This window comes from Coffea arabica, chromosome 7e (genome assembly GCF_036785885.1).
Source record: "Coffea arabica cultivar ET-39 chromosome 7e, Coffea Arabica ET-39 HiFi, whole genome shotgun sequence".
In the NCBI taxonomy this organism is placed as follows: domain Eukaryota; kingdom Viridiplantae; phylum Streptophyta; class Magnoliopsida; order Gentianales; family Rubiaceae; genus Coffea; species Coffea arabica.
Window position 1 is genome coordinate 36,248,532 of NC_092323.1, and position 17,262 is coordinate 36,265,793.

The window sequence follows — 17,262 nt, forward strand, 5'->3', positions numbered from 1 at the left end:
CTATCTGACCAAGAACTGGCTGGATATACGGCCGGATTCTTTGAAAATGGTTCCTGTGCGAAAATTTTTAAAAAGGCTAGGAGTTATCGAATTTAGGGGCATTCTTGGAAAAATCATAACTCACTCTTTGAAAGTCCAAAATTGAAAAATTTGATACCGTTAGAAACTACTTCCAAAGTACTAAAAGTTCCTAGAAGACACCTTTTCATGATTTCAAATGGAATATATTCAAAATTTGGCTCAAAGTAGCTATTTTGGAATACCAAGATAGATTTGGGTTGATTTTCGGCAAAGTTTAGAAATTTGGCAAAATTCACACAATGCGAACTAGCCTCTGAAATTTGGAACTCAATTAGAGTTACAATCAAAGTTTTCAACACAACCAGCGGAACAAAGAGGTGTCGCGCCCCATTTTTTAAAAGAAAAATAAATGGTTTAAAAAAGTGAATTTTTTTGATTGAAAATGTGATTTTTGATTTAAAAGGAAAATGGGTAAAGAAAATGAAATGGGCCTAAATGGGACTTTGAAATGCGACGATTTTGACCCAAAATAAGTTTAAAAAAGGGTTTTGAAATAGAAATCGGAGTCGCCACTTGGTATTGAGTTAAGGTGTACCAAGTCACCTAAAATGAATTTTTCGAAAAAAATAGAAAACCCTTTTTAAACAACTCCTAGCCTACGAAAATCAAAGGAAAGGTTCGGGAGTCACATTTGACGAAGGGGAAGGCAAGGAAAAAAATCCAAGGCACCCCTTCGACCTACCCAAGGCTAGTTGCGTAATTTAGTCAAAGATTTTCTTATTTTAACCTAAAGATTTACCACATTTGGATGTACTATATGAATGCAAACCCTAGACCTAGGGGGACATCGGGGCAAAATTTCTCTTCAAAAGATCGAATGGTGCCAATCACATCAATTGTGATGCCCAATGTGGACTCTTTGGAGAAGTCACGAATAATGCAAAAATATGGGACTCTAAGAAAAGGAAAAGGATAAAATAATTATAGAAATATACATGTCTTAAAGGAATGCATCATGTCGGGTACGGGGGACTAATGTTCGTGACTCAATTTTCCCTTTTAATAGAGGGAATACGAGCGTGCTAAGGCCAGAGGGCCAAACTCGTCCATATCCCATATTCAAGGGGTTACTCCCTAACCTATGCACGCAAATGAGCTTAGTAACTAGAATGAAATGCAAAAAACCTATGATCATACCTCAAATATGGGAAAAGGGAGAAGGGTCATGCAAAAATGTAAAAATACTAAAAAGAAAAAAAAATGCATGGACATGAGATGAAGTCATGCGAATGTACTAGCGAGGGACGGTCCTATTGGATCTAGAATTGGACTAGTCCTTCACTAGCGCTCTCTCACAAGCATTGGACTTGTAAGAGCTCGAGGGGAAGACCATGACTAGCGTTGGACTAGCCACGGTTTCGTGCATTTGCATCCATCATACATACATAAGTAAATATGCATAATTAAAGCTTGTAGGCATATGAGCACATAATTCACATAACACATAACACATAAGCATGCATATCTAGATGTCAAACCCTAAGAAAGCAATTAAACACAGCACATACGCATGCAAATCACACAAAGAAAAAACAAAGAAAACCCTAACTATTACATTAGGAGGGGGAAGCCTACTACAATCTAAAAGGGGAAATAAGAAGGAATAAAACAATTAAATCCCTAACTATTACAATTTTGGCATTCGAGTGCCTCCCAAAATAATCAAAATTAAATTTAAAATAAATACGCAAAATTAAAACAAATAAATAAATAAATGAAATAGAAATAAATAAAAATAATAAAAAAATTCAAAAATCATGCAATTACACACATAAAATAACATAGGAGCACATAGAGAGATTTAAAATAACACAAGAAGATACCTCTCTTGACGTAGTAACTAATTGGGGTTTGCACATAAAATAACATAGGAGCACATAGAGAGATTTAAAATAACACAAGAAGATACCTCTCTTGACGTAGTAACTAATTGGGGTTTGGATTTGCCCTATTTAACTCCAAAATTAGCAAAAATCATCAAGGCACCAATTTAATTAACAAATAATTCATAAAAATGGAAATAAGCATGAAGTCAGTCAATTGAAGCGTTTAAATGGAACATAATTCATTATTAAAGAGGAAAAGCAACTTCTATTTAAGACAACAAATCTATTAGGGACCTAATTGCAAAAATTAAGAAAGTTTTAGGGGTTAATTTGTAATTATCATAAAAGATTAGGGGTCAAAATTGAAGAAAATAAAAGTCCAGGGACCTATTTGCAATTAAATTAGGAACCTAATCGAAAGAAAAAAAAGGTTTTAGGGCCGAAACATAATTAATGAAAAGTAAAGGGACCATTATGCAAAACATTTTCTGGTTCCTTGGTGAATCAGGCCACTGGGCCACTTTATTTCTTTTCTTGGGCCGAAACTCCCTTAGCCCAAGGCAAAATCCAAGCAAAATGTACGGGCCAGACCGTAATCTTACCCCAACAAATCCAATCAAAAGGGTAGGCTTTTACCTCCTAAGCCCAAACGAAAAACCCAAGTAAATTAAACCAAACCCATTTACTAAACCCAACCAGATCCTCAACATTAATCTGCCCCAAAAGCCCTAAGAAGATATTAACCCAAGCCTTTAATCTATTTTACTAATCCAAGAAGGTAAGAAATCTAAAAAAAAATTTCTGGACCTTAATCATGCATTAAATCCCAAGATTAATCTACACAACAAGTCACATATCACAATCAGAAGAAGATTAAAATTTTAAAAGGGCAAAATTGGTTCAATTGCGAAAGTATTTGGGCCATAGTGAAATTAATTAAAATTTGGAGGTCAAAATGCGCAATTTGAGAAAAAGAACATGCAGCCTGTACGAAGACACTGAGTTTGTTTGGATAAGAGTTTATTTGGATGATTTATTTGAGATATTTACTGTAGCACTTTTGTGATGTGATGTATGTGAGATAAAAAGGTGGTTGGGAAGATAAAAAGGTGATTGGGATTTGTGAGGCAAAATTTTTTTTCTAAATTTCCTTTGTCCAAACAAACTCATTTTCTTCTTCAACATTTTTCCTTCTGCAACTTTCTTTTCACCATTTCTGGGTTTCATTTTCACCAAACGCACGAAACAAGTTCCCAAACAAACTAGCTCTTATAACTTATGTACTTTATTTCACAACCCAATGCTAAACATAAACAGGAACAGGCCATAATCACAAAAATAATCTGAAGTCAAGCATGGTAGAAACATGAAACAAACCCAGCAGCAACAAAGTTCCAAACCCACGTCCAAAGAGTCTTGTTCTTCATAAAATGTGTTAAACCAAGCAAGAAAGAGCGTTATGGTTACCTGAGGAAACCTTAGAACCAGATTTGAGTGGGAAAAACACCGATGGAAGCAGATCTGACGGAGCTTTACACCAGGTTGTGGGTTGATCCACGTGTGTTGAAGCTGCAACTTTGGAGCTTCGATTTGGATGACTTACAGTAGTCTTTTCCACCGAGTCTCTGAACAAAAGTCGCTCCCCTCACGTCGTAGATTTAGCAGAAATCAAAATTTTCTTAAACCGAGCTAAAATGGAGGAGATATGTGAGTCAAAAGATGGTTGAAAATCAGCTCTTTTTGCGAAAATTTTTCTCTCTTTCTCCCTCTCTTTTTCTTCTTTCTTTCTGTTTTTCTCTCTCCGTTCCTTGTTCCACCGCCACCCCCCTTTCTTGCATTCTTTTGGAGCCTTTTTATGGGCACTCAAAACACCCCAAAACCTAGCATCTAGGGATCAGATTTAGAACGGCATTTTTTGTCCATTCCAAGCCATTAGATGGCTTTTAATCTGGAAGCTTCTTGTCAACTGGGATTGGGCTACGTGGTTTGGTACTGAAGGGTTAAAAGGGAAAACAAATGCCCAAAAAAAAAGGGTGGAAAATGGCAGCTGGAAATCGGTACTATTTGCCAGTTTTTGTACCAGCTCTGTGAAGAAGAAGGTGCGCGCGTGTGATTTTTTTTTTTTTTTTTTTACAAAAAGGTGATTTCCACTTCTTTTCTCTCTCTTTTTTTTTTCTTCTTTTTTCTTTTTCTTCTTCTCTTTTTTTTTGTGAAATTTAGTAGATAAAAAATGCTTTTAAATCAATTAAAATAAAATAAGAGACACGAAACAGGAATAAAATAAACCTAAAATTGAAACAAATAAATCTAAAATTAAACTAAATAAATAAAGTTCGAAACCAAAAATTTGGTGTCTACAGTTTGCCCCTCTTTGTCTGAGTTGCGAAGAAACTCGAGACAAAGACGTAGACACCAAATACTCACCTGTGATTATTCGGCTGCAGGCTACTCGAACAACTGACGCTTTCAAAATGAGGACTGACCCCCTTAACAAAATTTTTAAAATGGGACTGACCCAGACGAGAAACTTAAAACGGGACTGACCCGAACCAGAAATTTAAAATGGGACTGATCCAAAACTACCATGACATCGGTCAGTGGGATACAACCTAAGCCTGCCGAGGTTGGTAGCACAAAATCTCAACCCAACGGGAAGAAGTGAAGTTGGTGGCACAAAATCCAAGCCCAACGTGATATTTGTGATGTTGACGGCACAAAATCCAAGCCCAACGTGATAAAGTGAAGTTGGTGGCACAAAATCCAAGCCCAACGTGATATTTGTGATGTTGGCGGCACAAAATCCAGGCCCAACGTGATAAAGTGAAGTTGGTGGCACAAAATCCAAGCCCAACGTGATAAAGTGAAGTTGGTGGCACAAAATCCAAGCCCAAAGTGATAAAGTTGGTGGCACAAAATCCAAGCCCAACGTGACGTGATAAAGTGATGTTGGTGGCACAAAATCCAGGCCCAACGTGATAAAGTGAAGTTGGTGGCACAAAATCCAAGCCCAACGTGATATTTGTGATATTGGCGGCACAAAATCCAGGCCCAACGTGATAAAGTGAAGTTGGTGGCACAAAATCCAAGCTCAACGTGATATTTGTGATGGTGGCGGCACAAAATCCAGGCCCAACGTGATAAAGTGAAGTTGGTGGCACAAAATCCAAGCCCAACGTGATAAAGTGAAGTTGGTGGCACAAAATCCAAGCCCAACGTGATATTTGTGATGTTGGCGGCACAAAATCCAGTCCCAACGTGATAAAGTGAAGTTGGTGGCACAAAATTCAAGCCCAACGTGATAAAGTGAAGTTGGTGGCACAAAATCCAAGCCCAACGTGATATTTGTGATGTTGGCGGCACAAAATCCAAGCCCAACGTAAAGTTTGTGATGTTGGCGACACAAAATTCAGGCCCAACTTGATGTCAATGGTCAGTGGGATAAGATCCAACCATGTTATTCAATTGGTCAAGAAATTAAGCGTGATTGTCAAGAAAGGGGGAATAGAAGGGTGCGCGGCCTACGCTGAGACTTCACCAACAAAAAATTAATCGTGATTTTGATTTGATTTGATTTTTTATTGATGATTTTTCAAAAATAATTTACCCTAGTTTTGATCAATTATTGTACCACCGATCTTTCAATTTGCATTATGGCATGGTTGCTTCTCCTTAATACTTTGATTCACCTCTTCCTTGGTCCGAACCCTTCAATTCTTGGGTGACATTTCACAATCATACAAAATTTGCCCCAGTGTGTTGCTATTGGACCGTTGGACCTACAAAAAATAGAAATAACCGTAATGATAGATAATACCACCACCATCCGATCAATCTTGCTTTCAAGAAATGTGTAAACATGAGTACTTGGGCGTTTCTTCCTCGATGTAGCAAAAACTGAACTTTACTTTGTGAACTGTGTCAAGTATTCTCAACTTCCACCACTACCAAAACCCTTGGTATTTAGCCAATCATAGGGGTTGTCGTTTGATAAATTCTTAACCCAATTGCGCTCCCCCAATCACATCAGATCTTCTTGACTTTTAATGCTAATAAGACACTTGGTATCCAGGTAATTCCAATAAATCACAGGGATTGCCATTGGATAAATCCAAATAAAATGAAACCATGAAACAAATGAAAGAATATTCTATTTACTCAACAATGATGAAAGTCTCCGTAATTTGAAAATAATCATTCATTTTGAAAGAAAATTAATTTAAGAAAAATGAACCTGTAAACTTAAAATTTTATGTACAATGAACCAAAACACTTTGATTCTCGAACAAAACGCCGCATTTGACCTTTTGGATATCGTTCCTCCGGAGTTTAATGTCGGCAACTGAACCACAAGGTGAACAGAAATTCTAATGAACTAAGTCACCAGCCTTTCAAATCCAAGCTTACTTCTCCTTATAAAAATCCTACCTTAGCGCCCTTTCAGGTTTTCACTAAGGTTACCACTCCACCCTTTTATTTTCTTTCTTCTTTTTCTTTTCTTTTTCATTTTCTTCTTTGTCTCTTTTTTCTCTTCTTTTTCTTTTTCTCTTTTCAAAGGTTCCATTTCGAGTTTTCACCTGAACCAATCCTTGTCAATTGCCCTTATCAACTCAGAAGCGTTTTAAGAAATGATGGCATCAATGCGACAATCCTTCCTTTGCAAAATGGATAAAGGTGTATTGACATTATTTGCCATGTGACTTAGAAAATCTCCTGAAAAAGGTGATGCAAAGAACAGAAGTCAGGACTTTCGGCTTTTGTAGTGGGGTCAGGTGAGGTGCTAATAAAAGTTAAGGCTTGAAGGCGGATTTCAAAAGTGGTTAAAGTGATCTGAAATTGCATTATTGTATCAACCCTATTTTAGGGTTAAATCACAACTTGCCCCAATTTATTCTCAACTGAGGTTCTGTTTTCTTTTATTTCCTCCCTTTTTTTTTCATTCATCTTTCGAAATTTTGAAAATTTGCCCCAGTTTATTTTTAACTGAGGCTTTCTTTTGTTCATTTCCTTTTCTTTCAACTTTCCTTCAAAATTTGAATTTGCCCCAGTGTGGGGTTTTCTCTCTTTTCCTTTTGCTTTCAAAAACTAAATTTGCCTCAGTGTGGGGTTTGCGATTCTCAGAGGTTGCCAAATGAAACGATTTATTCTGAAGGCTCAAAAGGGGTAACTAGGGATATAATGTCTTAATGGGAAAGGAAGAGGGCCTGACTTTCATTCCATTCTTCGCATTAACTCTAAAAGAAAACTTTCATTTATCAGGCAAAGAATTTCTTACACATATCCGAATTGATCGGCTGAAAAAAACTTGTCCATTCTATTTCTGTGATAACAAGTGCTCCCCCAGGCAAAATATCTTTTGACAAATAAAAGGGTGCTGCCAGTTTAGTGCCAATTTGCCCTTAGCCTCCTCTTTGCACTGGTAAACTCCATTTCCACACTTTATCTCCTTTTTGAATAATCATGGCTTGTCCTTCTTATTGTAACATTTTTCAACTTTTCACTCAAAATGAATGCTAATTTCATTTTCTTAATGTTGACCCCGGTTCGGTTCGAGTTTCTCTTTATACCATCCGAGCCTTTTTGAACTACCTTCGGATGTCTCCTTATTACTCCTTTCATTTTGAAATTCAAATTCACATTCGTGAGATATTGTCATCATCAAACTTCAGAACAGTGATATCCAAAAGGGTCGGAGGATTTTATTCTTGGCCATTTGAAAAGAATGCGTAAGTAACAAAGAGTATAGAAAACTGTACATTTTATTGAATTCAAGATGAAGATCAAAACATGTCTTCAAAAGTCACTTGATTGAAAACTATTTTCAAAAAACCAGTTAAACAAAAAACACACGCGTGAACGATTTTTCATTGGTTTTAACCAAAATAATTCCCCAAATTTATCGAAACTTCCTTTAAGGGAGAGGAATCTCACTAATTCAACCCCTTCCAGGATTCTCAAATTTCTTCATTGGGGGTGGATGCCTCAAAGGCGTCCTTGTGTTCGAGAAAGGGATTTGTACTTATGCTCGGTCCTTGTTCACCCTTTTTCCTTAGCACTATTTCTCCGAATTCGATCATATCCTGGATTTTATGTTTCAATGCCCGACAATCATTGGTGGAATGCCCGGGAGCTCCAGAATGATAAGCGCAGACTGCTTGAGAGTCATAGTCAGAGGGAAAGCGCTTAGAATAGATCTTAGGAGGTATAACACCAATTTTTCCGGCAGCTTTCAATTGCTCATATAATTGGTCAACAGGCCGACCTAGATTGGTGAAGGTTCGGTATGGCGTTGAATTTTGGGTGTCACTGGTTTGTTGGTAGTAATAATTTGGGCTAGGGGGTGGAATAGGTCTTGGGTTAAAAGGAGGGCGAGGTCTAGCTTGGAGATTTGGTTGAGGGTTTTGAAAGGGTGGTGCGAGTACATTTGGATAATTTGGTCGAGGTTGAGTATGGTGGATAGGACGGGAGTTTGGGTAGTATGGATAGGGTGATGAATAAGCAATGCGGTTTGAAAATCTAGGTCTGGCCGAGGGGCCCTGATCCCCAACAAAAGCAGTTTCCCCTTCTTTTCCCTTAAATTGGGATTTCTTCCCACTGTTATTTTGGCCTTGCAGAGCCTCTAGTTGCATCTTCAATGTTGACACATTAACAATTTTTCCGCCCTTCACAAACTCATCAAATTCTTCCAATTTATTGACAATTTCGGCAAAGGAACACCCAATCATTCGAAAAATTTCCTCAAAATAGGGCGGGTCATGAGCTTTGATGAACGTGCGAACAATATCATTTTCAGTCATGGGAGGCTCCACTTTGGCTGCCAATTTTCTCCATCTCCTTGCACACGTCTTGTGATCCTCAGATGGCTTTCTTTTAGTCCCCTCAAGTGTGGCCCTCATTGGAGCAAGCTCACAATTGTACTCGTATTGTCTTACAAATGCAGTTGATAAATCCACCCATGTCCTCATATCTTCAGGCTTTAAATTGGAATACCAGTCTAGTGCATCGCCTTCTAAGCTCTCGGGGAATAACCGAACTGGCAAGTTTTCATCATTTATTGGCTTGCCCAACTTGTTGGCAAACATTCGGGGATGCGTCTTAGGGTTGCCTGTTCCGTCATACTTGCTAAACTTGGGCGTTTTGAAACCCATGGGCAATTGCATATCCGGAAATAGGCACAGCTCGCTGTAGTCCAGACCTCCTTGTTTGTTCAAACCTTGGCTTTTCCTTATGAACTCCTCAAACCGATCCAATTGCTTTAGCAAATTCTTATCTATCGACGCGGATGACTCCCCAGCTTCTGCTTTCCCTTGGGTGGCGGTATCCATGTTAAATGGCTCAGTGATGGAGTAATAATGTGGTCCCTGAGGTTCGAGTGGCATATTCGGACTAATGTGTGAATAATTTTGGGAAATTTGGGGGTGAGGAGGATTGGTTTGGATAGCGGGTGCCTGGGTATGGGGTAGACCATGAGTGAGATAGATAAAAGTTTCTTCATGCGGATTTGCAAAACGCGGGGTAAAGGGGGTTTGAGTATAGGGTAAAAGTATTGGTTGCGGTTCAGGTTGGTTAGTAGGTAAAGGCTCAGGTTGACCACCGCTACCACTACCATCAACCAACTGGTCGATCACGCGCCGTTGTGTGGTCATTTCCATATTCAGCTCATTGAATTTATTCAAAACTTCGCTCAGTTGAGCTCCTCGGTTTGCCAAATCAGCTAACGGTTACAGGCCTGTCGGATGATTCCGGGTGTGTACCCATGTTTACACAGTTTCTCAAAGCCCGACTGCGAGATCGTATAACGATGGGGCTTTTTGTGTAGCTATATTTGAAAAACACCTGAAAATTTAGGAAAAATCCCTATTTAGACTCCCTTTCTGGCTTAACTGCTGTTAAAAGAAAGAAAGAGAAAAAGAAAAAGACACGAGTTAGTAAAAATTAAAGTAATTCGGATGCATGTCCTATGGGGGAACCCTTTTTGTGCCAAGGGTAGGCCTAGAATGAAAATGCAATCCTCCAGAGAAGGCACTATATAATACCTGATGGATCCAATCAACTTATTGAGTGAAAAATAATTAAAAATAAAAATTGTCCAATTGGAGTGAAAAAGGGACATTTGTCCCAAAAATGAAGACAAAGTCCGAATGGATCGCCTGTTTTGATCGACACGCAAAATGATGTGTGAAAAATTATACTCTTAAAAGGATTACATGTCTCGACTAATTTATTCAGTGAAGCTTAGACTTAAACCCTAAAAGGGAAAAAACAAGTCAAAGGGATTGGATGGAATTGATGATTTATTCAAAATTGACTAGATCACCCCAAAAATAGGTAAACTGATCAAATGAATTGAATGAAATTGATGATTTATTCAAAATTGATCAGATCACCCTAAAAAGGGTAAATTGGTCGAATGAAATTGATGATTTATTCAAAATTGACCGGATCATCCTAAAAAGGGGTAAATTGGTCAAATTAATGAAAATGATGATTTATTTACTAAATTGTCCTAAAATGAATGAATTGACAAAATGAAATCGATAAATAATTTGATCAAATGAATTGAATGGAATTGATAGTTTATTCAAAAATCAATGGAATTATCTTCCCTTTGGTAGTTTCAAAAATGCATTGCGATGCATTAGCCTATGAGCCTCCTACAATCAAGATTTGGCCTCAATAATGAGGAATTATTTTAAGGCGAACCAAAGGGTATTCGCGGGACGCCTGCCCAACTCTCGCCGGGACTCAAGACAATTCGATTCACGCTTAACGATAGATAACAATTAATACAAGCCAAATAAAGAAAAGTCGCTTCCATAATCGAATATCCAAGTCTTACACCACGAGTTCAAAATATATCAGCTATCCAATTCTTACATTAGGTATCCAAAAGATACATCAATCCCCAAAATCTACAACAACAAAAAATGTCTAGGCATTTACATTTGAAACTCTAATACAAAAGTACATCCAAAGGGGTTTCTCCAAATTTCACTTCATGTCCATTCCTGTTAAGGAAAACAAATCTACGGGGTGAGCAATTGCTTGTGAGGTCAAGAAAACACACATGCAAGCACGTTGTTCAAGTAACAATCCCATTTGATAAGTAAAACAATAATATTCAAATAAATAACAATTCGAGCTAGAAAAGTAAACAGAAACAATTCAAGGATATAGGAGCTCTCAGGAGCTATTTTTCACTTGCACGATCAAGAACCTCCACGAATTGACACTCCGTCAGTCGGGTAGGCTATAGTCCGTAGAACTTCACTTATCATGTCCCCGTTCACCGCTACATACCCCTGTACCGGGCCCGCCTGTCGCTTGTTTGAGGCGATACTGCTCGAGTATGCCAAGTAAGACCTCTCAATAGGTCAAGCTTATATTTTCTCATGGTTCACCAAGGAGCCCGACCAAGCCCATGCCGGCTCGAGTCCAAGGTTGGCCAGTGAAAATTGAGCGTCCCCCACGAGTATCACTGGGGGTTGAGAAGATTCACTCCAATCGACTCATACAGCCACAACATAATTAATCATTAAAACACTTCACTTAATTCACTTAACAAGTCAATTCAAGCAATTCAAGTACACTTCACGTAAATATTCACTTCAAGTATTTCATGTCAAGTAATTCAAGTACACTTCGCTTAAATGAGAACGAGTGCGATGAAATACACACTCGATTTAATATTTTCAAAATACTCAATTACCAATAACAATTAAACATGTAACACGTTTTCACATACTTGACACTCACCAAATAGTTCAAGAAGCAAAGCACAAGCGATTGTTTAGGCATCTCCCGTGAGATCCTCTTGAAGGTCTCCTTGAGTGCCTGAGCAATTAATAATGAACTATTACACATTATCGCTTAAAACTCCTAATTACCAAGGAAGATTGCACTCATGTACAATCTAAGAAGATATCCTAAAATGAGCCTTAATTTCTCATAAATCGAGACTCGAAGTGGGATTTTAATAATACAAGGAAATCTGATTTTTCATCTTTCAAATCAAGTGTAAAACAGTCAAACAATATCGAAGGAAAATGGAGAGTTCGAAAACCTCAATTTCCTTTAAGTTCAAAATTTTCAGATTTGACAAGCAATTTTGAAAAATCGTATCTCACTCTCTATAGGTTTAAAATTAGAAAACTTGATACCTTTGAAAACTACTTCCAAAGTACTAAAAGTTCCTACAAGACACTTTTCCATGATTCAAAATGGAAGACATTCAAATTTTGTCTTAAAATCGCTGATTTGGCTATCAAGACAGTTTTGGGGTTGGTTCTTGGCCAACTTTGAAAATTTGGAAAAATTCACACAATGTGAACTAGCCTCTAAAATTTGGAACTCAATTAGAGTTACAATCAAAGTTTAAAACAAAACAAGCGGAACAAGAATTGGAGTTTTGAGCACCAAGATATGGCAGCTCAAAATTACCCAAAAGTTGGGACTGTTAGACCATTTTCCAGGTTTAAAACATAGACATTGAATCTTCGGTTGAGCATCGAAATAGACTCAGAATAGCTCCAAATTTGGTATGATTACACCACCATATAAGGGATATTTCTCTATCAAATTTCATGTAAAAATTCGTTCGGGAAGTCAGTTAACAAAACTATTAAAGTTCTACAATTTGCTAAGGCAAATCTGCCTTGCACTTTCGTTTTTTTTTCTCAAACATTTGGCCAATGAAAATTTCTTGAACATGATTCATTTATCAAGAAAAAGTCTAGGAAACATCCCAAAATATATTTGGTAGGTGATTAACACCAAGGATTTCGAATAACAAGTCCCAAATCAAGATTAGTTATAAATCAGTCCAGAATTAGGGTTTTCTTTCACAAAGACAGCTCTGAAATCCAGCCACAACTCACTCAATTCAACTCAGAATTGAGCATGTTAGTGGCATTAAAAACTACATTCATAAGGTTACAATTTCTTAGAAGGAATCGTTTTAAAATTCTGTCCACAACTAGCTCATATTTGAGCATCAAATCGCAGCTCAAAACAGGGCTTCCAGTACAGAAAAGAAACAAAATAGACAACTTTACAAGGTTGGTACGGCTCACTCAGATGGAATCAGAGCATGTATTTAATACCATCGGAAAACTGGAAATGTCTAGTTTCTAATACCACAAATGGCAGTTGATTTTGAAGTCAGACCAAAGAGTTGTGGCCAAAACAAAATCACTGCCAGAGAGGCTCTGGTTACGTTTCTAGTTTTGCTACTTTTTCGAAATCTCAACTTTTGGCCAACCAAATTGGATGATTTTTGGTGGAAACTTTCCACACAACCCACACAACATATTTACATCAAAATCAAGTCAATTGAACCACAAAAAAGTACACTAAGGGTCACGGAAAAATAAGGGCAGAATCGTCACTTTTGCTCATCTCACTTCCTTTGAGTTTTCTTTCACAACACAACTTATCTTCACTAGATTAAGCACTAATCCAACATAAATAACATCAAATTTCATCAAATCAGTTCATCAAGCCATTGTGGGATTTTATAGAGCCCACTCACAAGATTTCCAACAATATAAAGCTACCCATATGAATCTATGAGCTCACAAGTGCAATACAACTTATATAAACCAAGATTCAAGAGGTTGATCATCATTTACCTCCTTAGATGGCTAGAGCAGAAATTTTTGGTCACCTTAAGCCCAAGAAAACCGTGAGAAACAAGCTCGTTGCCTAGCTTAAGTTGATCTCCAAGTGGTTTACAAGTTATGTGTAAATTTTGGAGTGATTTGATGAAGAAATGAAGCAAGAATTAATGAAGATTTTAGTTGTTTTCTCCTTGAAGATGGCCGGCTGTTAGAGAGAGAGAAAGGAGAGTGCTTTGTTGCAAAAGAAGCTTCCTTGAGAAGCTTAAATATGTGGTTCAAAAGTGTTCAAAAGTCAACTCTTTCTCCGCGCGTGCGCGCGCGTTTCGTGCTCGATTCCTCTCGAGTTTGTTTCACTAGTGCACTAAACCTCTAATGCACTTTCATTCATACTATTATTATTCATTCTTAATAGCCCCAAAATAAAGGTCTTAAGTCCCTTAATTAATCGTGCGCGCGGAAACGCATACTTCCGATTTATGCACGATAGAGTGAAATTTCTAATAAATTCTTATAACGATAGTATAACTAACTAACACTTGAGCACTTAAACATTAAAAAAAAATGCCTATTTCAAGACTAATGTACAAGTCTCCAATTTTTCAATCTTGTTGTATTCTCGAATCGATTATTGTCTCCAAACATGCATCCACTATTCACTCTAAACGAGCTTTCAAAAATAAATTTTCGAATCAAGACATTTTTAAAATACTTGTAGGTCATAGTTCCATGTAATTGAGTATAAAGAGGTTGAAATAAAATATTCGAAGTAAACGGCCAAATAAATATTTAAATGAACTCGTAATAGGAACTTAAAATAAGAAAATTTGCGAATCCTTACATAAATACTAGTTGGTCACTAATAATAAGGTGGCTAGATGTTTTTCTCCCAAAATATATACTCTCATAGACATTTAAAATAATAAGTCTAGAACTTTTAGACCAGGACAAACAATGAGAGAGAGCACTTGATATTCCAGTGACATCAAGAAACACTAGCTTTTAGATGTTCTTTTCACATTGTGGAAAGCTGGAACTGAACAGATTCTAATTTCTATCTGTGGGGCTTTCATGCCCGAATGGATTTATCTTCATAAATAGTTGCTCTGATGCAAAAGCCTGTCGTATTTAAAACTTCAAAAAAACTCTACATGCTATATGTTGTTATATAGGTCTAAACCATTTTTTGCTTGACAAAATCTTACATCTTTTGTGTACAAAAAATGAGTTCTAGAATGCTAGAATTAGATGGGTTGTCACAATATTCATTTACAGAAGATTGATCGTGGAGGGCTAAAATTGGATGGGCTATCATGATATTCATTCTTGTTGCTATGGTTGTTATTTCATTTACCTGTCTTATGTGTTTTATTTCAGTATGCAAGTGAGGCATGTATAAACATTGATGTATGAGATGTTCATTGAATAATAAATTGAGATTCATGCATCCTTCCCCATTCAAGTTACTTGGATTGCACTTTTTGAATCACTTCCTTCTAAAAGACTCCTCCCTTTCTAAATGTATTTGACCCTAAAAAAGACCTTTTTGATAGTGCATTGCACTACCAACAGATGTTTATTTTGGATTAGAGCTGCTAGTTGCAGCTTACTCACTTCTAATCTCATGTTAGTATAGAATATGAAAATGAATTCATGCACTTGAAGAAGTATTCCAATTAGGAACCATCATGTAAAGCAGTGTCCGATGTTGATTACTTGACTAATTGGCAATCATATGTGAAAGTTAGTAACAATTCACAAACTAATGCTCCACATAAATACATTGAGTTCCTTCAAATACCTTGCCGGAGTTCTTGATCTCAGTAAAATGCAATAATATTGAAAATCATAATATCAACTTTTTGGTATATGGCCAAGTCCCTGAAACTTTCGATTGAGGGCATTTTACTTATTACTATGCCTTCAAAAGTTTGTGAATTGGGACCTGCACTTGGGCCATTCTTTTATAGTTGTACTCTCTTTTACTTCTGAAATCAATTTCCATTCTTTGACAATACCCCAGCCTTTACCCTCCTTTTCTAGTAGGAAATGACTGTCCACCATGACAAACATTACTTTTAGAGTTTCTAAAAAGTTCACTTAGAAAAATCCAGAAAGCAAATCAAAGATACCACATAATCTGTCCTCAATTTAATTTCAGCTATTACTGAAGTTACAAACCAAATACCCCATTTTTAACTTTTTAGCTTTTAGATTAGAATCTCGGCCAGCATACTTGGCCTCAAAACCCTGACTAAAGCTGAAAAATTGAACCTGATGTTTAACATGGAAAATGATGACACTGCCACTACCTGAGTTATGTTGTTCAACGAAGTAAATGAATTCTTCAGAATAATGAATGAGCCTTGTAATTAAATGAATTCTACCAACCGATTGTGATCTTGTCATATGATCTGAAACATGTAATGACTCTTTGTGCCAGGTCATCTCTAAAAGCAGGAGAATAAGTGGTAATGGGTCAGAAGAATAAATATGCACGCCTTGAAAATGGTCAAGCAGACCCGGGAAACTTGCACTAGGAAACACGCCCTTCCCCGCATTTGTTTTGGTCGGAGTACTCGAATGAAGCGAGATTATTATTGTTATTACTCCTTCTGTTCCATTTTGATAGTTCTAATTTTTTTCACACAGTTTAAAAAAAATAGTTAATTTTATTAGAAAAACAAATTTAGATTGTTATTTTACTAAAATACCCTTATATTAAATAAAGTTAGCTTTTCATATATTAATATGTTTTGAAAAATCTAAATGCATTAAATGGGTAGGTTATATTCAATATTAACAATCTATATTAAATAAGGTAGTTTATAGTAATAACAACTTACATTGAATAAGGGTATTTTAGAGAAATTAAAAGACAACTACATTCTTCAATTGGAAAGTGGACTACAATTTGGGACAGATGAAAAAGGAAAACAAGACTATCAAAGTGGGACAGAGGGAGCATTATTCTTATTTTTACCTTCCTTCCCTTCGCATGCCCTTCCCATACCCCTAAAATTTAGTGCTTGGAATTGAAATACATGCATTTTTTGGATAAATTTCAGCAACAGAAGACACGGAAATGGTGAATTTAGTTGAAATAAACCTACGAAACTCAAGATCTCATGTTATGCTTTTTGTTGCTTCACTACAGCTAAGGTAGAATGAGAGGTTATTTTGACCGTTGAAGGCCTCCCACTATTGCGGTTTTGAGTGTTCTACGACTCAAAATTTTTGAAGGGTCAATGGTAGAGTGGGCGAGCGTTGGAAATGTGGCTTCGGTAGTTAAAAAGGTTTGTGGCACGGTGGTATGCTCTGTATGTCTGTGAGGAGCTTGTCAAAAGCCACAATGAGTATTTCTCTCGTGTCTTGTGATGAAGATTCTGCTTCTTGCGATTTTCTGGGCTCCTCCATTAATTAAAATATGTGGTGATTGTTAAAAGAGCCATGGACTAATGAATACATTTAATATATAAGGTTAAACACTTATACATATATTTACATAAGAGTTTTTAACAAATTAACTAAACTAAAGTACAAGCCAAAGTATTCATACAATTAAAAATACGATTTGGGTTTCGGTTGCAAAAGAGCTTAACAAAATAATAATTACACTAGCTCGACCCTTTCTTCCAAAATCATGGATTCAAAGTTTGCCCCTGAAAGGAAAACAAAGATAACGGGAAGGGAGTAAGCTTACGCTCAATGAGGTACCAAAATAATAGCAGTCAAGAATCATG

At 36.9% G+C, this 17,262-nt stretch overlaps 1 protein-coding gene across 1 annotated transcript; it reads right to left on the bottom strand.

The window, feature by feature from the left end:
- Positions 1–7,998: 7,998 nt before the first annotated feature.
- LOC140011344 (uncharacterized) lies at positions 7,999–9,283 on the bottom strand. The gene is made up of 2 exons (XM_072060136.1): positions 8,684–9,283; positions 7,999–8,055 (listed from the first exon to the last, which is right to left on the bottom strand). The coding sequence occupies exons 1-2, from the start codon at positions 9,281–9,283 to the stop codon at positions 7,999–8,001; spliced, it is 657 nt and encodes a 218-aa protein (XP_071916237.1).
- Between the last annotated feature and the right edge of the window lie 7,979 nt (positions 9,284–17,262).